Source organism: Lactuca sativa, chromosome 2, assembly GCF_002870075.4.
Source record: "Lactuca sativa cultivar Salinas chromosome 2, Lsat_Salinas_v11, whole genome shotgun sequence".
NCBI classification, from domain to species: Eukaryota; Viridiplantae; Streptophyta; class Magnoliopsida; order Asterales; family Asteraceae; genus Lactuca; species Lactuca sativa.
Window position 1 is genome coordinate 217955088 of NC_056624.2, and position 23028 is coordinate 217978115.

The following is a 23028-nucleotide window of genomic DNA, read 5'->3' on the forward strand; positions in this document are numbered from 1 at the left end:
ATGGAACGAGATTACCCACAACAAGATTACACCTTTTATGATGGCGGTAGTTCCACTTTCGCCTCTACCGCTACCGCTACTGCCTCTGCTTTTGTTTTTTCAGATGTGATCAGGAAATCGAAGCTGTGGGATAAGGTTGAAGATCAAGATTCCAACGTTGATGAGTTGTTGGTGGTGATTGGTTACAAAATTAAGTCGTGTGATATGGCTGATATTGCACAAAAGATCGAGCATCTGGAGGGTGTTTTGGGGAACGATGATGGGTTGTCCCAGCTTGCTTCTGATTCTATTCATTATAACCATTCAGATCTTAAATCAGTGATTTGTGAGTTGAACCCCACAAATCAACCACCTGTTATCGATGATTCGTTTGTAAACATCACTGCCTCTGTAACTCGGTCGGTTGTGGACTCATCTTCTGTCTTCGTTGACAATCTACAGAGGATCCCCGAAAACGCAATTGAAAGGGAATAAGATCAGTATGTTTCTTTGTTTTGTGTTTTAACCCATGACTGATTCCTTACACATGGGTATAAGCGATTGATTCAAGAAATCATAAATTCGTTTTTATGTATATATTCTCATTTTCCTTGTACATTTTTGTGTATTGAGTCCACCTACAATTTGGATATAAATTAGAAGTAAAAACAAGATTCCATGGTAAACTTCTTAAGCTGCACACCAACTGTTTGTGGAAATTCCCCAATGACTTTAATTCGTTCACGCCCCAACCTGGTTGTTTCTTGTTTCACAGCTTCACGATATGGAATTAGACATCACTTTTCAAAATTATCAAAACCTAGCTATTAAGAGAAACTAAAACACATGATAGAGAGAAGGGGATCAATGGTTTCTTGCGCGATGATGGTGGTTGTGGATGCTTCTGTGGTCATTGATAAGGGGATGGAGATCAGAAATGACCCTTTAATAACGAAGATGATGATCAGATGATAAGGTGGAGAGATGTTTATGTTTGTGTGTACGTGTTTGAGAGAGAGAGAGACCTTGGATATTTAATTTGATTTAAAAAAATAAAAGAAAAGAAAACCTCATAAAAGGTCCCTGGATAGTTAAATGACAAAAATACCCTTCATTTAACGATGAAAAGCTAACGGAGTTAACAAAAAGGACTAAACATCAAAAGTTTTGAAAGTACAGGGACCATCTATGACGTTTTTAAAACACGGGGATTAAACTTCAGATTTGGGAAACCCACAGGGACCATTTATGATGTTTTTTCAAAATTAAATATACTCTTATAATTTCTTTCGTACATTTTAATATGACAAAATTGCAAGAATGGTCCATGTGGTATATCGAAAATTGCCACTTTGGGTCAAACACGTTTTGACTAGCATAAATGGTCCAAAAGTGTCCATTTTGTTGCGAGTGTGGTCCATTCTGCTTTAATTTTTTATAAAATGACGATTTTACCCTTTGTATTTTCTTTTTTCATTTTTTATTACATAAATCAAAAAGAAAAAAGAAAAAAGAAAAAGAAAAAAAAAATGCCCCCTCTCTCTCTCTCCCTCTCTCTTTCTTCATTACTGCCATATCACCACAAAAACCAGACCACCACACCATAGTAGCCAAACCACCACCGCCAGTTGGATCACAACCTCTTATCGGAACCCTAACATTTTCTGATGCCGACTTCTCCTGTGCTACCCATTTCACCGTCGAATCCTCAGATCTGTTCGTTCGTCAGTGGCGAGAAGGGTTTGGCTAGAGTCGTTCCCCCGTCTGTGGCTCTGGCTTGAGTTTATTTAACCTCGTGTTTCTAGCACCACCGGATTCCAGACCAGACTGTGGTGAAGAGAGAACGATGATGACATCTGTCTGTCACTGACGAGAAGGGTTTTGTCGCCGCCTGTATACAAGTCTAACTCCGATCTTTGTTTGTGAAGGGGTGAAGCAAGAACGACGATGACATCTATGGCTCGAGTTTCCAGCACCGCCGCCAACTCTACGAACTCTAGCAAACCCTAGCAAGAACGACGTCATTGATCCACATCTGTTGTTACGACGAAGACGACGGTTGCTTCGGTGAAGCTGACGTTGAAAACCCTCGGGGGTTTTGATGCATTTCCTATCTTCGTCTTCAAAAACCATTCCCGGATCCATAAAACCTTCTAGCTTCTGACACCACCTTCGCTGCAAATCGGATACACTTGGAGCCTTTTCGATCTTTGTCTACTTGCCTTCTTCTTGGCTGTTAAGTCTCCGACGAGGTTTCCATCGATCAAGAGGGTCAACGGAGCAGTGGGTGAAGGGATGGGTGTTTGTTGGTGCTACACGACCGGAGGGAGGCTGGGAAGGGCTGTGAAGGTGGTGGTCGGCAGCCTCTTTTCTTCGTCGGAAGAAGAGAGGGAGAGAAACGACCATCTCGTGTTTTTAAATGTGTGTGAGAGAGAGCATATTTTTTCCTTTTCTTCTTTTATTTTTGTAACAAAAAAGGAAAAAAAAAAAAAAAGGGCAAAATCGTCATTTTATAAAAAAAATAAAACAGAATGGACGAAACTAACAACAAAATGAAAACTTTTGAAGCATTTATGTCAGTCAAAACTTGTTTGGCCCAATTTTTCGATATATACCAAGGGATCATTCTTGCAATTTTGTCTTTTAATATTCATATAAAATCCCTATCCGTATCTATTATACTATTCGAACAGGTATATATTTATTCTAATCTTGAATAACAACCTATGCGTATAAAAGGACACTTTGTTTGCTTGGGAGATTAGGTCTGTTCTGCTCACTTTCCATGGATGGTCTATCTCTACCTAAGGATGCTCTTTTTCTTGGATTTGATAGCTCCACACAGTAAGTCCATTTTTCTATTTATGATTCAGTGATTGAAAAGTAAATGATGGTTTTGAAAATTTCTACTTAATTACCTACTCAAATGAAGTGGGCATCTGGTGGAGTTGAGCATGTAGTCGTGGGCTTTAGGCTTTTGGAATCTGATATTTATAAAATCTGTACCTTGATCTGCAACGATGGTGGGGTTTTTAAATCGATTTTTTATGAATTGAATCTTGAGCTATAAGCAATCGTTGTTGTTGTTGTTGTTTTTTTTTTTTTTTCCTAAATTTCAATCTTGAGACAAGTACAATTGTGGGTTTTATCAATTAGGTATTGGATATTGAACCTTGAGCTTAAAACATTGTTTTGAATTGGGTACTTTTTTTTTTACTTAAGAACCATTGAGATTTTTTTTTTTGATTGAGTATTTGCTAAACTTGAATCTTGAGCGTACACTTGCTAGAATTGAATCTTGAGTGTAGAATTGATTCTTGAGCTAACAAAGATTGTGGGGTTTTAGAATTGACTGTAGCCAAGAATAATCGTGAATTCTGTGTTTTTTTTTTAATATATGATAGAATTGTGAATTTTGTGTAATTATATTACAGGTCTTTAAAGGCAACTGTGCTGGATTCTAGTCTCAACATTGTGAGTTCAGAGATTGTGCATTTTGATTCTGAGCTACCACATTACAAAACCAAAGATGGTGTATACAGAGACCCATCAATTAATGGTAGAATTGTTTCCCCTACCTTAATGTGGGTTGAAGCATTAGACCTAATTCTTAAAAGACTCAAAGATTCAAAGAAATTTGATTTCAAGAAGCTTGCTGCTGTTTCGGGCAGCGGGCAGCAACATGGTAGTGTGTATTGGAAGAAGGGCAGTTCCAAAAGTTTATCATCTCTGGATCCTAAGAAGCCTTTGGTTGATCAATTTGGGGAAGCATTTTCTACAAAAGAATCCCCAATTTGGATGGATAGCAGCACAACCCAACAATGTAAGGCTATTGAGAAAGCTTTAGGTGGTGCATTGGAGTTATCTAAGCTGACTGGATCTAGAGCCCATGAAAGGTACACGGGCCCACAAATTAAAAGGATATTTGAGATGCAACCTCAAGTTTACAACAACACTGAAAGGATCTCACTTGTGAGCTCATTCATGGCATCACTTCTGATTGGAGGGTATGCTTGCATTGATCATACAGATGGTGCTGGGATGAACTTGATGGACATTAAAGACAGAACTTGGTCAAAAAAGGCTTTGGAGGTTTGTATTATTTATAACTTTCAGGGCCTAAGGGTAGTATGGTCATTAACTCATTTACCTTTTGATTTTAGTTTTGTAATTGATATTTAATTAATATAGGCCACGGCTCCCGGTTTAGAGGAAAAACTTGGGAAGTTGGCTCCTGCTCATGCTGTTGCTGGTTTAATTGCCCCGTACTTTGTTGAGAGGTTAGTATTTGTAAAAGACCAATATACCCTTTTCATATAGAGTTGATGGTCATTTATCAAGCTTTTTATGATGTTGTTCATTTAGGTTCCAATTCAACAAGGAGTGTTTGGTTGTTCAATGGTCTGGAGATAATCCAAATAGCTTGGCAGGTGAAACTTATCTTCCCTTTTTTACATTCAAAAGTGTATGATGAGATAGTTTTATACAATAAGTTTATCTTTTGGGTAACTGATGCTAGGTTTTACTTGCGTTTGACTTTTAAAAGTCAAACCTGAGTGTCTTTATGCGATTTTATATTGTTTATTGGTACTTCATTTGGCTTTTATAACTTAAGCCTGATAATCTTATCTATCTATCTGTCTTAAAAATTAAAATCAAGTGTAACAATTTTCTTTCAGGTTGTCCCGAATTAAATGGTTTTACTTTCGTGTAAGGATCAGTAAAATGTAGTTTTTTTCCCCCCATAATTAGGCATCACAAGATATTGTTAGCATTGATTTTGATATCCAAAATTCCTCTGTTTTGTCCTAATCAATGGGCATTTTAGATTTTTAACAAATGATAGTAAATCTGTTAAATCTAACTTTGCGAAAGAAATGTAGTATTTCGTTTGACAATACAATAATAGTACTTGATTTGAGTTTTGAAAGTCAAACTTGGTATTTATATAATAATATGCTAACTAAAGGAATATGGAATTTGACAGGATTGACCCTCAACACACCAGGGGATTTGGCTATCAGCCTTGGCACCAGTGATACTGTAAGATCCTTAATTCATTCAAAATGCCTTTCACTTTAATATGGACCAAATGAATAGCAGCCAACAATAAGCTGTGTGAAATTAATATATATATATATATATATATATATATATATATATATATATATATATATATATATATATATATATATATATATATATATAATTTTGAAAATTGGAAACATTGCTATTTTAATTTATCAAAAACATTGAAATGGACCTTTGCTATTTGTTTAAGAAAGGTATATGAAATCCTTCCTTCCTCCCTCTATGGGATAAATGATAATCATATTTTGTTGATAAAAATATTCAGGTATTTGGAATAACCATGGATCATAACCCAAGCCTAGAAGGGCATGTTTTTCCAAACCCTGTTGATACAAAAGGTTATATGGTGATGTTATGCTACAAAAACGGGTCTCTAACTCGTGAAGGTATGTAATCCAATCTAATGTTAATATGTTATTATGAAGAGAAGAGAATAATAATAATAATAATAATATGGTTGTGATTGTGATCTTTTGATTGATAGATATTCGTGATCGGTGTGCGGATAAATCTTGGGATGTTTTTAATCAGTCCCTGAAGCAAACACCCCCCTTAAACGGTTTGTCTTGCTTGATCATATATACATTCCATTTTCAAGATTTCTGTAAGAAACACCTTTTGTTTTATTTGCAACAAAAACCCAGATGATAAGATGGTTTGGGAAATTAATAACTTCAATCACAAATTATATATTATATATATATGTTATAAAAACATAAACGAGTATTACCCCTTTTTCAGGTGGAAAGATTGGTTTTTACTACAAGGATCATGAGATACTTCCTCCCCTCCCAAGTAAGTTATACATACCCTCTTCTCTCTTTTCAATACATAGAATCCACTTTTGATCTTAGAAAGTCAAATATTTGATACAAATCAGTCGGGTATCATCGATATATCCTTGAGAATTTCAATGGCGGCACCTTGGATGGCGTAAGTGAACGTGAAGTGAAGGAGTTTGATCCTCCTTCAGAGGTCAGTATAGTCAATTCATTTACCCATATACCAAAGATCTGTTGCTAAAAAATAAAAATACTACACTTAGCAAGCAAACAGTTTGAAACTGAAAATCTTTCACCTGCTTTTTTTCAAGTTTATATAATATAATATAATATAATATAATATAATATATATTTTTGCATGCATGTGCAGATCCGAGCATTAATCGAAGGACAATTCGTGTCAATGAGAGGGCATGCAGAACGATTCGGGATGCCATCCCCTCCAAAACGCATAATCGCAACAGGCGGGGCCTCTGCAAATCATACCATTTTGACCTCCATAGCTTCCATTTTTGGCTGCAATGTCTACACAGTACAAAGACCAGGTAAATCATTTGAATTTGAAAAGACAGATATACCCTTTGGTTTTGGCTTGTTGAAATTAAGATTTTAGATTTTTATTCAAACTTTGAGCAGATTCAGCATCATTAGGGGCTGCATTAAGGGCGGCTCATGGTTGGGTATGCAAGAACAAGGGAAGTTTTGTGCCGATTTCTTACTTGTATAAAGACAAGTTAGAGAAAACGGCCTTTGGATGTAAAGCTGTTGCAACAATAACAGCTCAAGACAATGAACTTGTGGCAAAATATGCACTTTTCATGAAGAAACGAATGGAGATTGAGAATCGGCTTGTTCAGACATTGGGACGTTAATAAGAAACGGGTTGTATAGTGATTATTGTCAAGGGGATGTGTTCGTATAGTGTCTTGGAATAAAATCGTTTTTAAACTACTCGACTCTGACTTTAATATGAGAATGTGGTTTAAAAGTGGGGATATATTCACAAAAATGGCCATTAGAAATGAGATTATATATGATTATGAGTTTATGACCTTATCCTTTTGCATTTAAGAAAATGACTATGAATATCCGAAATGTGTATTTCGGACAAGGATATTTAAATATTATTTTTATTTCCATATGATTAAGACATTTGTTTTATTTAAACGTGCTGACCACCTTTAGTGTTGGTAGGATAATAGTTCAAAAGAAGACATTGACATTTAATAATCCAACCACTACAACTTCCACTAACACTAATCAATGGATCCACATTCACTCGTCTCTTTATGAATTCTCCATAATCCTTCCTAAAACCTTTTCCAATTTGTGTATAAACATGGTAACAAGATTCACTCTTAAAATATCTCACGATAGTCCAAAATCATATCTAAACTTAACTGTCCTTCAAGCTCCGACAATGACCCCAGAGCCTGTTTTTAGCTACCAAAAGTCTTACAAAAAGTTAATATTTTCAATTTTCAGATATATCAAACTAAAAAAATCACAATATTATCAAAGATAATTATAGTAAAAAAACAATACTTAAAATAAGTTTAAATTCTACATTGAACACATATAACCCTGTAACATCCTAAATTTTCAAGACTAAAAATTTCTTTTTTGATATAACAATTAGAAAATCGTTTATAAGAAAATACCATCAAGTCAAGTCATTTCATCATAACCATAGTCACATGTCTCAAAGTCATATCATGAAAACAATAATAACATCAGAGTACAATCCCAAAAATGTCATGTGCGGAAATCCTGTGTGTGTGTGTGTAATGTGCAGCTACTGCACCGGCTCCTTCTCCTTCTCTGAAGAGATACCTGAAACAAAACTGAAAATTATAAACATGAAACTTAGTGAGTTCCCCCATCATACCACATACCACATAAGGTCTGTCATTCGGTATCTTTCAATCGATATCTAGCTGGCATGACTGGGAGCTGGGCTCCCCTTCGGTATCTTTCAACCGGTAGCCGGGAGCTAACCTCCCATTCGGTATCTTTCAACCGGTAACCAGGAGCTAACCTCCCATTCGGTATCTTTCAACCGGTAGTCGGGAGCTAACATCCCCTTCGGTATCTTTCAACCGGTAATTGGGGACTATTTCACCCCTACCACTACCACTACCACATAATGACGTATCATGAACATATAGCTAGGCATGGATGAGTGCTGTCTACCCCCTTCGGTATCTTTCAACCGGTAACCGGGGACTATTTCGCCCCTACTACTACTAACACATATAACATCCTAGCACATAATCATAACAGATAGTAACATACCAGATAATTATCACAAAGACAATCATCTCTACTATAATCTCTTACTAGTGGGTCGGCCTTGGTGCCTTAGTCCCACTTCTATTGGAAGGTAATTCACCTCAAAGTCGTGTAGTATCTGAACTGTCCTCGGCGCTGGGATCAACTCCTCTCAAACTCCTACACATAAAAACCTTCCTTTATTACCATTACATACCCTTAACCCTTTCAAGAGTCAACTCAGGTCAAAGTTAAAGTAAAGGTCAACACCCTGGTCAAAGTCAACTTTTGGGTTAAAGTCAACATCCGGTTGACTCAACTCGCCGAGTTGGTCCACAAACTCGTAGGGTTCCATAACTCACAAAACACTAGAACTTCGATCCTACTCGTCGAGTCTTGCAAGAGCTCGCCGAGTTCTCCTTGAACTCGTCGAGTTCATCTTCATCCGAGTTAAAGTGTTTAGTCTTTGACTCGTCGAGTTCTTCTTGAACTTGTCGACTTCTTCTTCATATAATTGGGATAATGCCTTGAACTCACCGAGTTCATCCTTGAACTTGTCAAGTATGTTGATCTTCAGGTTCATAACGAACCCAACTGGCCGAGTCTTCTTCCAACTCAACACACTACTCGATATCAGAAGGGGTTTGGGGGGAAATGTGACCTGAATCGCTGAGTCGTATAAGCGACTCGCCGAGTCCCTCTATGTCCAAAACTATTCAGTCAATTTCAGATGGTCTTAATGCATCCAAAACATAGATCTGACCTCCTAGGGTCCATATTACACGTAAAGCTACAAACTTGACGATCATACATGTGGTATTTGGCTCAAATGGCCCTAAAATGAGGTTTATATGATGCATGGGACTCTTAAAGCAAAAAAAGTTGGTATCTTTTTGGCATGAGAACCCTCCAAGGTTCCAGATTTGAAGTCAACACTCTACATTACGCTCTAAACCCGAAGATGACTTAGAAATGCCCCAAAAATGACAAGATTCAATCCCTAAAGAAGATCTAACAAATAAGAAGTCAAGGTTGAAGCTTTTTACCTTGAATAAGCTGGAAATGAAGCAAAATCTCTGGATCTACTTGCTTCTCTAGAACCCCCAAGCTTCCACTTCTTTCTCCAAGCTTCAATCAACCAAAAACACACAAAAATGGATCAAGGACACTCCAAATGCTTTAGGGTTTCGAGTTAGGGCTTTTCTGGACTGTGAGAGACAATGGAGGCTGAAATGGGACTAGATAAGGCGTCTAAATAGGGTGCAAACCCTAAATATGAGAGTTTCATCCAGGCAACCCTACTCGTCGAGTCGGGCTCCCGACTCATCGAGTAGGTTACTAAGAGCCCGCGTCCATAATCCAGTCTACTCGACGAGTTGGGCCTCCAACTCCTCGAGTCCCAGTGTAAAACATGTAATTACTTAAATTTAAAATACGTACCGAGAATCGGGTGTTACAAATCTCCCCCACTTATTTCAGACTTCGTCCTCGAAGTCTGTTGTTGCATCCAGAAAAAGCTCGGGGTAGTACTCTCTCATCTTGTCCTCCGGATCCCAAGTCCATTCCGAGCCCTTGCGGTGCTGCCATTGCACCTTCACCATCTTCACCCTCTTGTTCCTTAGGTCCTTCGACTTCCTATCGAGGATAGCTACTGGTCGCTCAATGTAGTTCAGGCTATCATCCACCTGAATGTCCTTTAAAGGCACCACCGCGGAGTCATCGACCAGACACTTCCGTAGCTGGGAGACGTGAAAGGTACTGTGAATCTGGCTAAGTTCGGCTAGTAGATCCAACCTATATGCCACCTTGCCCACCTAGGTTGCAACCCTGAAAGGACCGATGTATCTGGGGACCAACTTGCCCCGCTTCCTGAACTGGATGACACATTTCCAAGGTGACACCTTCAGGAGGACTAAATCCCCGACCCATAACTCCAGGTCCGAACGACGCTTGTTGGCATAACTTTTCTGCCGACTCTGAGCAGTCTGAAGCCTGCTCCGAACCTGCTGGATCCTCTCTGTCGTCTTGAGTACCACTTCGATACTCCCCATGACCCTCTGTCCAACCTCATCCTAGCATATCAGGGTCCTGCACTTCCTCCTATATAACATCTCGAAGGGAGGACGGTCAATACTTGCGTGATAACTATTGTTGTAGGAAAACTATGCCAAGGGAAGGTAGGTATCCCAACTACCACCAAAGTCTAAAACATATGCCCATAGCATATCCTCCAATGTATGGATGGTCCGCTCGATCTGACCATCTATCTGCAGGTGAAAAGCGGTGCTAAAGTGCAGAAGAGTCCCCAACTTTCCGTGAAACTTCTTTGAGAACCTGGAAGTGAACCGCACGTCTCTGTCAGAAATCACGGAGATTGGCACTCGTGCTACTACCTCTCGAATGTAAATGTCAGCCAACTTCTTGGCCGAAATGCTCTCCTGGATCGGAATGAAATGGCCGCTCTTGGTCAATCGATCTACGATGACCCAAATCGAATCCACTTCCCGCGCGGTCCTGGGAAGCTTTGTGATGAACTCCATAGTAATATCTTCCCATTTCCACATGGGGATGTCCAACGGTTGTGTCATGCCGTGAGGCCGCTGGTGCTCTGCCTTGACCTTCCTACAGGTCAGACACCTCTCAACGTACCAGGCTACATCCCACTTCATGAAGGGTCACCAGTAATCAGGACGGAGATCTTTGTATATCTCCGTCGCCCCAGCATGGATAGAAAACTTGGATTTATGGGCCTCATCCATCAAAATCTGCCGCACTCCGCCCCAGTACGACACCCAGACCCTCCCGTGCAAGGTCAGCAACCCTTTTGATGGAATCCAAATTCGGTCCTTGTTTCCTTTTGATGGAATCGACTTCAATTCTTGGAAGAGATCCATGATTAACTTACTTTCTGCTAAGAATAAGATCGACTTTATTGATGGAACAATTTCAGCACCTACATTAACTACTTATAATCAATGGAATCGAGCTAATTCAATGGTTATCAGTTGGATACTCAACTTTGTATCCTAAAACATTTCACGAGCAAAGGACATGTTCGTGTGTGTGTGCGCTTCTCCTTCTGCTACGTCTATCGTGTATTGTGGGTGTGTTGGATGGCCAACAACCGCGAAGAACCCTGTAACACCCATAAAATTCAAGCCAATTTAAAACTTTTTAATACATTTAAGAACCGTTATGTTGTTATAGTTTTGTTTCAAAATAGTTTAAACATCAGAGTATCCCCAGAATCAAATCATAAAACCCATGAAAATGAGGAGCTATACGATCACGCCTTTGCCTTCCTACGGTCATCTGCTGCACCTGAAACAATAACCAATAAATGTAAGCTCGAAGGTTTAGTGAGTTACCCCCAAAATACCGATACACATACAGTCCAATAACACATGAACTAATAACATATCATCACAACTGAACAACATGCAATGGGTCTACAACTTTACAAGCTGGATTAGCCCCCTAGGCCCTCAGTACGAGTCTGGAATGCCTACCGGGCCCTCAGCTCATATATGAAATGCCATCGAGCCCTCAGTACGAGTCTGGAATGCCTACCGGGGCCCTCAACTTGTATCTGGAATGCTCCCGAGTCCTCAGTATGAATCTGGAATGCCTACCGGGCCCTCAGCTCATATCTGGAATACTCTAGGGTTTGTTGGCTACCGCACGGAGCAGTACAACCTCAACCCATCCCACATAACATGTCGACATGTAATAGATAAATACACATATAGGAAATCAGACAATATCACAGGTAGTCCTACAGACCTACCAAACTAGCATATCAACTGGCATACATCACTAGCATGCAATACTAACTCATGATCAACATCTAACACTACCAGGATAATAAATCCAATGGATCGGCCTTGGTGCCTTAGACCCCTTTGTATAGTGAGGATAACTCACCTGGTGTGACAACCGTCAATTTTCGGTCAAGTCAAAGTCAACAAAAGTCAACAAGTCAAACCGGTCAACCCAATTTGCCGTGAGTACTAGAGTTTACGTTAAGTAACTTCTAAACAACTCTCTATTCTAATGAGGGAGCATAAATTGAAAAGTGCGTTCACCTAAATCTCCTTAACCTGAAACGGTGGTACGTAGAAAGCCAAACCGATAAAACAATGTTACATACTCATCGGGAGTATGCAAGATCCCTAATCAAGGCTTAGCTGGGTTTAAGGACCTTGCAGTGCGTGGCCGGACACTCAGAAAGGTCACCAGTGAAACCTCTCCCACATATCTCTAAGTATGTGAAATCTCTCTCACATATCTCTTTGTAGGTGAAATCTCTCCCAAATCTCTCTAAGTATGTGAAATCTCTCTCACATATCTCTTTGTATGCGAAATCTCTCCAAGTATGTCAAATCTCTCCCAAATCTCTCCAAGTATGTCAAATCTCTCCCAAATCTCTCCAAGTATGTCAAATCTCTCCCAAATCTCTCCAAGTATGTCAAATCTCTCCCAAATCTCTCTAAGTATGTGAAATCTCTCTCACATATCTCTTTGTATGCGAAATCTCTCCAAGTATGTCAAATCTCTCCCAAATCTCTCCAAGTATGTCAAATCTCTCCCAAATCTCTCCAAGTATGTCAAATCTCTCCCAAATCTCTCCAAGTATGTCAAATCTCTCCAAGAATGTCAAATCTCTCCCAAATCTCTCTAAGTATGTGAAATCTCTCTCTCGTATCTCTTCGTATGCGAAATCTCTCCAAGTACGTCAAATCTCTCCCAAATCTCTTTGAGAACGAGGAATCTCTCCCAAATCTCCCTCGAAATCTCTCCCAACTTTCTATAATCACTCGGGGCATCCCGACCCTCGAATTTGGCGAAAACAGCCCAAAAACGGAAGTCTACGCGAAAAACGGACCTTAGGAACCGAAACCCCTCTTAGGAACCGAAACCCCTCTTAGGAACCGAAACCCCTCTAAGGAACCGAAACCCCTCTTAGGAACCGAACCCTCCTGATGAAGAAGGCTGCTGATCCGAACCGAAGGTACTGTTCACTAACCGAACCGAAGGTACTGTTCATTACTGTTCACTACAGTCCGTTCGGTTCTGCCATTCTTGCCTCCTAAGCTCCGAACCGAAGCTTCCTTGCTGACCCTTCGGACCGAGCCTTCGGACCGAGCCTTCGGACCAGACCCTCGCCCCTCGCCTTCGCTTCTTCTTCTGGCTCGCGCCTTCGTTTCCGACTCAGCATCAGCACGGACCGAACCTCGGCCTAGGGACCGAACCTCGGCCTAGGACCGAGAGGTCTCGCTGGAAGCTCAATTTCTCCCGGTTTTCGCATAGTTTTACGTTTAAGGCCCGTTTTTAATTATTTTAACGCGGGGTTTTCACCCAAAATTATATTTTAACATAATAAACCCTAAATATTCACAATTTAATCATATTTTCATAAAAATCTTTATTTAAATATTAAAAGCAAGTGGGTAAAGTACAAAGAGATGGAGTGTTGACTTTGCTTTACTTTATGACGCAAGCAACCCCCATACCCACTCCATGACAACCCATACTCCTCCCCACCATACCTTGTACCTTTTACCCCTTTTTGCAAGCCATCCCCACGTTTTTGAGAGCTGGATATTCATCCTCTCTCCTCATTTTCTCTCATTTACTCTCATTTCACAAGAAGATCAAACTCTTTTCTCTCTCACTTTCTCTCTCTAGAAATTCGAGATTGAAGGGCTGATCTTGAGTTTTTCCTCCACATTTGGTAAGCATAATCCATTTCCTTTATGTTTATCTCAATTATTTCCACTCAAATCATGGATATCTTACACAAACTCCATTATATTTGTGTTAGAGCTTCGAATCTTCAAGGGATTCTCCAAGTGTTCTTGGGTTGAACACTTCTCTTCTTCAACTCTTATCTACTGAAAACACACAAAGTGAGTTCATACCCCTATATTTTCACGTTTTCTCAAGTTTTTAGGGGGGGAATACAAGTTAAAATGCTTAGAACATAACTACATTCTTCTAACAGCTTTCATCAGAAAAGTTTCACTCCATTCACGGACTGTTTTGGACATCTTAAATATTTTTGTTTTCAAAACTGTTTTAGGTGCATGTAGTTCCACTTCTTGGCTTTAAAATGACTACTTGCACATCTCCATACGATTTTTCTACAATTTATGGTGATTTTTACAAAACTGCCTATCATATCAAACATCAATCCGGACCAGTCTGTGATTATGGACTTTTTCACCCAAGTTAGAGATCATTAAAAATTATAATAAAAATTATGAACAAACTAGACTCATTTTCCAAACTCTCAGAAGTTACAGAACCTGATTTGGACATTTTATGATTTTTCTACAATTTTTCCAATATCAGTTACAGAAAAGGTTATTAACAGAAAAACACAATAAATTTCATTTCACCTTGTAACATGTCGAGCAAGGTATACATCGTTAGTTGATTATGTGTAGTTGCAATATATGACAAATTTTGTATTCCTACATAGACATACATCAGAAAACACATGGATTTACATCTTCACAAGTATGACAAATATATATATATATATATACGATACTACGAGGCTATATCCATTAAAATATAAATATTGATAAATTATGACAAGTAAGGCCTATGCTCATTTCCCACGAAATCAATCGATAAACTATAATAGGTATAGTTTAGGGTCATTCATATAACAAACACAATATTAAAGGTCTTACACTTACATAAGAGTTATTGCCGCTATGGACGATTAAGATAATCTATAACAAGTATAGTTAAGCCATTATACCCCCACAAACGAACTCATGAGTTATAATTGGTATAGTTATGGTAAATACATATTACAAACAATGTAATAAACTATAATAGGTATAGTTTATGTTTCATCTACTCTAGGAACTTAACTACAAGAAAGGAATTCACCATCACTTTCGATAAGCTATTCATATGCATAGTTCAGGTTCACTAATCTCTATTATTCCCCGGTGAACTATGATATGTATAGGTTATATTCACATTAACACATCATATAGGTTATATTCACATCACTTTCGATAAGCTATTCATATGCATAGTTCAGGTTCACTAATCTCTATTATTCCCCGGTGAACTATGATATGTATAGGTTATATTCACATTAACACATCATATAGGTTATATTCACATCACTTTCGATAAGCTATTCATATGCATAGTTCAGGTTCACTAATCTCTATTATTCCCCGGTGAACTATGATATGTATAGGTTATATTCACATTAACACATTGTTTAGGTTACACTCACCATCACCATCACTTTTGATAAGCTATTCATATGCATAGTTCAGGTTCCCTAATCCCTATTACTCCCCGGTGAACTATGATATGTATAGGTTATAATCACAATAGATTTTCATATGGTTAGACTTCAACTATAATCGTTGAGCGTATATGCTTGAGTCATACAAGAATTTAGTCTAGATTGGCTTGGAATTGGTGGTGCCCGCCTTATCTCCTGTTCCTTGTTTGGTTGTGGACCTAGGGCGGACCCATTACATTCGACGTTTTATCTAACCTAAATCTTATATAACTTATATAAGCTGGACAATTATAGGGGAAATCTACGGGTAAATCTAGAATACATCAATGTGTCATTTAGGATTATTCTGTTTACACCTAACTAAGAAAATATTGGATTTTCTGGAAATCAAACTTCATCGATTTTAAGAAGGAAAACGGTTTTTACTCCAAACAAAACTCTTATGAACTCACCAACTTAATTGTTGACACTCTTTCAAAACTACTTGTATTCTCAGGAAATCAGTGAAACAGGAAAACTTCAGCGCTTTGAGGATGGGACGTTAAACCGTCAACAATTTATTTTTGTCATCATATTGTAATTGATTTTGAAACATGTAAACATATACTTTGATGTAACTTTTTCAATTATATTTTTGATGGTTGTATTTACTTTGAGCACTATTATACACGTTGTTGTGATACTGTACATGAAGTCCTCCACCCCTGGACGTTTCCGCCATCCTTGGTTTGGGGGTGTGACAGATTGGTATCAGAGCATTGTTTATAGTGAACTCAGTATATCGAACCACATAAGATATACAAACTATAAATACATTGGGACCGAAAGTCTCTGATTTAAAAGTTTTCAAAACAACTATACTTTTAGAAACAAATAATTCTTCGGTAAAAGTAAGAGCATGTGCACACACACACTAGGGTCAGTATCACGATGGGATGGGACAAAAGTAGTAATTGTTGAACAATACGAGTAGGCTTGGGGATGTATAGTCAGGACTGGGAATGACATAGCCTGATCAACTATGTCTCACCCAGAAATGATTACCATATGCCCAGGAATGGTCGTAGGAGTTGCAACAAGTCTAAAAACTTACCAACACTACCACAATGAAATACCTTAGGGGTATTTGGAATTTTTATAATTACTTATTTGAGAACTAAATAGATTTTATCAATAGGTCAATAACTGCCTAGAGGATACAATAAAACTATATGTATCCAGGACGTCATAGGCTTAGAATCTGTGAATCTTTGCTTTACTTCCTGTTCTCGTTGGATTGGGGATTTAGAGTTAGGATCGCTTATTCGAAGGTCTATCCTGTCCCAAATACATATGACTAGTATACCCTAAATAATATATTGAAGTACCTGATAAAGATCATCTTATAATTATCTAATTAGTACGTCTACTTAGTTATTTCTTATATCCCCATTTCTCGCAAAGATATTATGGCTGAATTCCTTCTCCACGACGACCCGTACTACCCTAACCACGGCAATACTAAATGGCTCGGAGAGGAGCCATAGAGTGAGTACCAAATCTCTTTGGATGATCACCAAGCTGAAGGCTTTGCTGATGGCCCTGACCCCAAACCTGAGGTGGAGAACCTACCCTGATAGCCCTTGTTCCAAATCCTAACCCTCGTCCGGTTATTCAAGGCCCAACGCCTCCTTAGGTAGAGTGCTTGGAAACCTGGAAAGAAGAACACGACCAACCTAGGTTGTTAAGTGGAGACATTCGACTCCTTCAGAATCCGGAGACTACACTATTCAAGGGAACCGTAGCATTGCCCAGAATCTTCCTTACGTTAATAAGATGTAAACCTATTATCCTCGAACCCCATACTACAAACAATATACATATGGTAACTCTAAGAAATTCTTAATATATACCAAGTAAATTTAGAAAGGGACCAGGCGAAACAAATCACTAGTTGCATTTGAGTGACCACCACTAAAATTCATTCACGAGGACTTTGTTGCGAAATACATACAAAATACTTTTAAAAACAGAACATGATACAGACAAGTCTGGCTTGATAACTTCTGACTTGTCTCTATTATTAAAAACTTATCGTTTGTACGTCTCTACCAACTTATGATAGGACTATGCCGCCAAAGAAAAAGTCCAGACCCTCCGGGAGCACAGCACCGCCCCCTCCGCAGTTTGATCCCATAATGTTTCAAGCTGCCGTAACAGCAGCAGTGGCAGCAGCAATGTCGCAAATGGGTACAAATGGATCCGGTGGATTCGGATCCGGGAATACTAACTCGAATCAGGGGGACAGCACAGGACGCACTAAGGAGTGTTCTTACAAAGACTTCACAAATGGCAAACCCGATTCTTTCGACGGAAGCGGGGGCGTCATCGCGCTGATGCAATGGTTTGAAAGGACCGAAGCAGTCTTTGAGATCTGCGCTTGTCCCGAAGCGAGCAAAGTCAAGTATGCGGCATTCACTTTTACAAGAAAAGCTCTTACTTGGTGGAATAGCCGAGTTAAGTCACTTACTCCTGCAGTGGCTAACTCTATAAGCTGGGAGGATCTAAAAGCTTTAATGCTAAAAGAGTATTGCCCAAGAGGCGAAGTGCAAAAACTAGAAGAGGAACTCTGGAACCTCAAAATGTCGGGAATGGATCTCGAAGCTTATACTGCCCGATTCAATGACCTAGCACTCCTCTGTCCTGCAATGGTCACCCCAGAGGAGAAGAAGATAGAACGATACCTTTGGGGGCTATCATCCCAGATTCATGATAGTGTATTGGCCTCAAGACCAACTACCTTCGACAGCGCCAAGGAGTTGGCACAACAACTCATCGACCATCGAGCCAGCCGTGACACTTCGACAACCATGCCAATTGTCGCGATTCATGCTGCCACAACCCTCACCACACCCACTCCCATAAAGCAATATGCTGGAACCCTCCCGAAATGTAACAAGTGTAGCTTCCATCACACTGGGACTTGTAGAGAATTGCATTGCAAGAACTGCAATAGAAAAGGGCACACTACCCGTTTCTGCAAGGCACCGGTACGACCCATCAACCAGTTCCCCGGCTCTGGAGTAAGCCCATCCTGTTACAAATGTGGAGAAACAGGCCACTTTAAAAGGAACTGCCCAAGAGCAAGGGATGCCAGTGGTGGTGGAAGGGTACTTGCGATCACCGAAGGAGAGACCACCCCGGAACTGCCTGCAAATATTAGTACGTGTTTCTAACACCGACGTTTAAATTCCAAATTTCTTTATTTAATTAAGTCTAACATTGATTTAAGCATGCATAGTTGTAATGCCAAAGATTAAACTGGGAGCATAAACAATAGGAAATTCCAAGGCCGTCATAAGACCATTCTAGGAATTGCTTCGACTCCGCAATGGGACTGCATCATAGGGATGTAGGTCGAACTTTCGAGAACATACTTCTACTTTATAGGTGAGCGGTTAAAATACATCTAGGTTCAATGTTAGCCCTGACTAGGAACTCAAATTCATTAAGAAGAATTACTAAGTTATTTGTTATGATTTCCTCGCTTATACATTCCCCAGTTATATATAACAAATACCTGGTAGATAATAAAATGTGAGAACTCTGACTTAGTTTCTTTTCCTCGTTGGGATGTGAAACTGAAATAGAATCACACATTTTACTATCCGCCCAGTATTGGTTATATCATAATGTGTATAAGCTAAGTTTCATGTATGATAACTCGTCTCTTAGTCAGAATCAAAATAATGTAGAGCCGACCTTAGTCATTTTCAAACTCCTTGCCTAAATTCAAATTTCGGGACGAAATTCCCTCTAACGGGGGGATGATGTGACAACCGTCAATTTTCGGTCAAGTCAAAGTCAACAAAAGTCAACAAGTCAAACCGGTCAACCCAATTTGCCGTGAGTACTAGAGTTTACGTTAAGTAACTTCTAAACAACTCTCTATTCTAATGAGGGAGCATAAATTGAAAAGTGCGTTCACCTAAATCTCCTTAACCTGAAACGGTGGTACGTAGAAAGCCAAACCGATAAAACAATGTTACATACTCATCGGGAGTATGCAAGATCCCTAATCAAGGCTTAGCTGGGTTTAAGGACCTTGCAGTGCGTGGCCGGACACTCAGAAAGGTCACCAGTGAAACCTCTCCCACATATCTCTAAGTATGTGAAATCTCTCTCACATATCTCTTTGTAGGTGAAATCTCTCCCAAATCTCTCTAAGTATGTGAAATCTCTCTCACATATCTCTTTGTATGCGAAATCTCTCCAAGTATGTCAAATCTCTCCCAAATCTCTCCAAGTATGTCAAATCTCTCCCAAATCTCTCCAAGTATGTCAAATCTCTCCCAAATCTCTCCAAGTATGTCAAATCTCTCCCAAATCTCTCTAAGTATGTGAAATCTCTCTCACATATCTCTTTGTATGCGAAATCTCTCCAAGTATGTCAAATCTCTCCCAAATCTCTCCAAGTATGTCAAATCTCTCCCAAATCTCTCCAAGTATGTCAAATCTCTCCAAGAATGTCAAATCTCTCCCAAATCTCTCTAAGTATGTGAAATCTCTCTCTCGTATCTCTTCGTATGCGAAATCTCTCCAAGTACGTCAAATCTCTCCCAAATCTCTTTGAGAACGAGGAATCTCTCCCAAATCTCCCTCGAAATCTCTCCCAACTTTCTATAATCACTCGGGGCATCCCGACCCTCGAATTTGGCGAAAACAGCCCAAAAACGGAAGTCTACGCGAAAAACGGACCTTAGGAACCGAAACCCCTCTTAGGAACCGAAACCCCTCTTAGGAACCGAAACCCCTCTAAGGAACCGAAACCCCTCTTAGGAACCGAACCCTCCTGATGAAGAAGGCTGCTGATCCGAACCGAAGGTACTGTTCACTAACCGAACCGAAGGTACTGTTCATTACTGTTCACTACAGTCCGTTCGGTTCTGCCATTCTTGCCTCCTAAGCTCCGAACCGAAGCTTCCTTGCTGACCCTTCGGACCGAGCCTTCGGACCGAGCCTTCGGACCAGACCCTCGCCCCTCGCCTTCGCTTCTTCTTCTGGCTCGCGCCTTCGTTTCCGACTCAGCATCAGCACGGACCGAACCTCGGCCTAGGGACCGAACCTCGGCCTAGGACCGAGAGGTCTCGCTGGAAGCTCAATTTCTCCCGGTTTTCGCATAGTTTTACGTTTAAGGCCCGTTTTTAATTATTTTAACGCGGGGTTTTCACCCAAAATTATATTTTAACATAATAAACCCTAAATATTCACAATTTAATCATATTTTCATAAAAATCTTTATTTAAATATTAAAAGCAAGTGGGTAAAGTACAAAGAGATGGAGTGTTGACTTTGCTTTACTTTATGACGCAAGCAACCCCCATACCCACTCCATGACAACCCATACTCCTCCCCACCATACCTTGTACCTTTTACCCCTTTTTGCAAGCCATCCCCACGTTTTTGAGAGCTGGATATTCATCCTCTCTCCTCATTTTCTCTCATTTACTCTCATTTCACAAGAAGATCAAACTCTTTTCTCTCTCACTTTCTCTCTCTAGAAATTCGAGATTGAAGGGCTGATCTTGAGTTTTTCCTCCACATTTGGTAAGCATAATCCATTTCCTTTATGTTTATCTCAATTATTTCCACTCAAATCATGGATATCTTACACAAACTCCATTATATTTGTGTTAGAGCTTCGAATCTTCAAGGGATTCTCCAAGTGTTCTTGGGTTGAACACTTCTCTTCTTCAACTCTTATCTACTGAAAACACACAAAGTGAGTTCATACCCCTATATTTTCACGTTTTCTCAAGTTTTTAGGGGGGGAATACAAGTTAAAATGCTTAGAACATAACTACATTCTTCTAACAGCTTTCATCAGAAAAGTTTCACTCCATTCACGGACTGTTTTGGACATCTTAAATATTTTTGTTTTCAAAACTGTTTTAGGTGCATGTAGTTCCACTTCTTGGCTTTAAAATGACTACTTGCACATCTCCATACGATTTTTCTACAATTTATGGTGATTTTTACAAAACTGCCTATCATATCAAACATCAATCCGGACCAGTCTGTGATTATGGACTTTTTCACCCAAGTTAGAGATCATTAAAAATTATAATAAAAATTATGAACAAACTAGACTCATTTTCCAAACTCTCAGAAGTTACAGAACCTGATTTGGACATTTTATGATTTTTCTACAATTTTTCCAATATCAGTTACAGAAAAGGTTATTAACAGAAAAACACAATAAATTTCATTTCACCTTGTAACATGTCGAGCAAGGTATACATCGTTAGTTGATTATGTGTAGTTGCAATATATGACAAATTTTGTATTCCTACATAGACATACATCAGAAAACACATGGATTTACATCTTCACAAGTATGACAAATATATATATATATATACGATACTACGAGGCTATATCCATTAAAATATAAATATTGATAAATTATGACAAGTAAGGCCTATGCTCATTTCCCACGAAATCAATCGATAAACTATAATAGGTATAGTTTAGGGTCATTCATATAACAAACACAATATTAAAGGTCTTACACTTACATAAGAGTTATTGCCGCTATGGACGATTAAGATAATCTATAACAAGTATAGTTAAGCCATTATACCCCCACAAACGAACTCATGAGTTATAATTGGTATAGTTATGGTAAATACATATTACAAACAATGTAATAAACTATAATAGGTATAGTTTATGTTTCATCTACTCTAGGAACTTAACTACAAGAAAGGAATTCACCATCACTTTCGATAAGCTATTCATATGCATAGTTCAGGTTCACTAATCTCTATTATTCCCCGGTGAACTATGATATGTATAGGTTATATTCACATTAACACATCATATAGGTTATATTCACATCACTTTCGATAAGCTATTCATATGCATAGTTCAGGTTCACTAATCTCTATTATTCCCCGGTGAACTATGATATGTATAGGTTATATTCACATTAACACATCATATAGGTTATATTCACATCACTTTCGATAAGCTATTCATATGCATAGTTCAGGTTCACTAATCTCTATTATTCCCCGGTGAACTATGATATGTATAGGTTATATTCACATTAACACATTGTTTAGGTTACACTCACCATCACCATCACTTTTGATAAGCTATTCATATGCATAGTTCAGGTTCCCTAATCCCTATTACTCCCCGGTGAACTATGATATGTATAGGTTATAATCACAATAGATTTTCATATGGTTAGACTTCAACTATAATCGTTGAGCGTATATGCTTGAGTCATACAAGAATTTAGTCTAGATTGGCTTGGAATTGGTGGTGCCCGCCTTATCTCCTGTTCCTTGTTTGGTTGTGGACCTAGGGCGGACCCATTACATTCGACGTTTTATCTAACCTAAATCTTATATAACTTATATAAGCTGGACAATTATAGGGGAAATCTACGGGTAAATCTAGAATACATCAATGTGTCATTTAGGATTATTCTGTTTACACCTAACTAAGAAAATATTGGATTTTCTGGAAATCAAACTTCATCGATTTTAAGAAGGAAAACGGTTTTTACTCCAAACAAAACTCTTATGAACTCACCAACTTAATTGTTGACACTCTTTCAAAACTACTTGTATT

At 38.9% G+C, this 23028-nt stretch overlaps 2 protein-coding genes across 2 annotated transcripts; both read left to right on the forward strand.

Annotated features, from left to right (window-relative positions):
* Positions 1-474, forward strand: LOC111901363 (DELLA protein GAI1). The gene has a single exon (XM_023897223.1). It carries the CDS (start codon positions 1-3, stop codon positions 472-474), a length of 474 nt encoding a protein of 157 aa, XP_023752991.1.
* Positions 475-2664: 2190 nt separating this feature from the next.
* Positions 2665-6900, forward strand: LOC111901334 (xylulose kinase 2). Its single transcript, XM_023897194.3, has 11 exons — positions 2665-2823; positions 3414-4071; positions 4171-4259; positions 4345-4409; positions 4967-5022; positions 5336-5456; positions 5555-5629; positions 5812-5865; positions 5951-6045; positions 6223-6397; positions 6489-6900. The coding sequence occupies exons 1-11, from the start codon at positions 2765-2767 to the stop codon at positions 6722-6724; spliced, it is 1683 nt and encodes a 560-aa protein (XP_023752962.1). The 5' UTR covers positions 2665-2764; the 3' UTR covers positions 6725-6900.
* The last annotated feature ends 16128 nt before the right edge of the window (positions 6901-23028 follow it).

Excerpts from the sequence above, each read along its gene's own strand:
- LOC111901363 (XM_023897223.1), top strand. The coding sequence starts at position 1 with ATGGAACGAGATTACCCACAACAAGATTACACCTTTTATGATGGCGGT.
- LOC111901334 (XM_023897194.3), top strand. The coding sequence starts at position 2,765 with ATGGATGGTCTATCTCTACCTAAGGATGCTCTTTTTCTTGGATTTGAT. Across the intron at positions 4,260-4,344 it reads GCCCCGTACTTTGTTGAGAG|GTTCCAATTCAACAAGGAGT; the intron begins GTTAGTATTTGT and ends TTGTTCATTTAG. Across the intron at positions 5,630-5,811 it reads GCAAACACCCCCCTTAAACG|GTGGAAAGATTGGTTTTTAC; the intron begins GTTTGTCTTGCT and ends CCCCTTTTTCAG.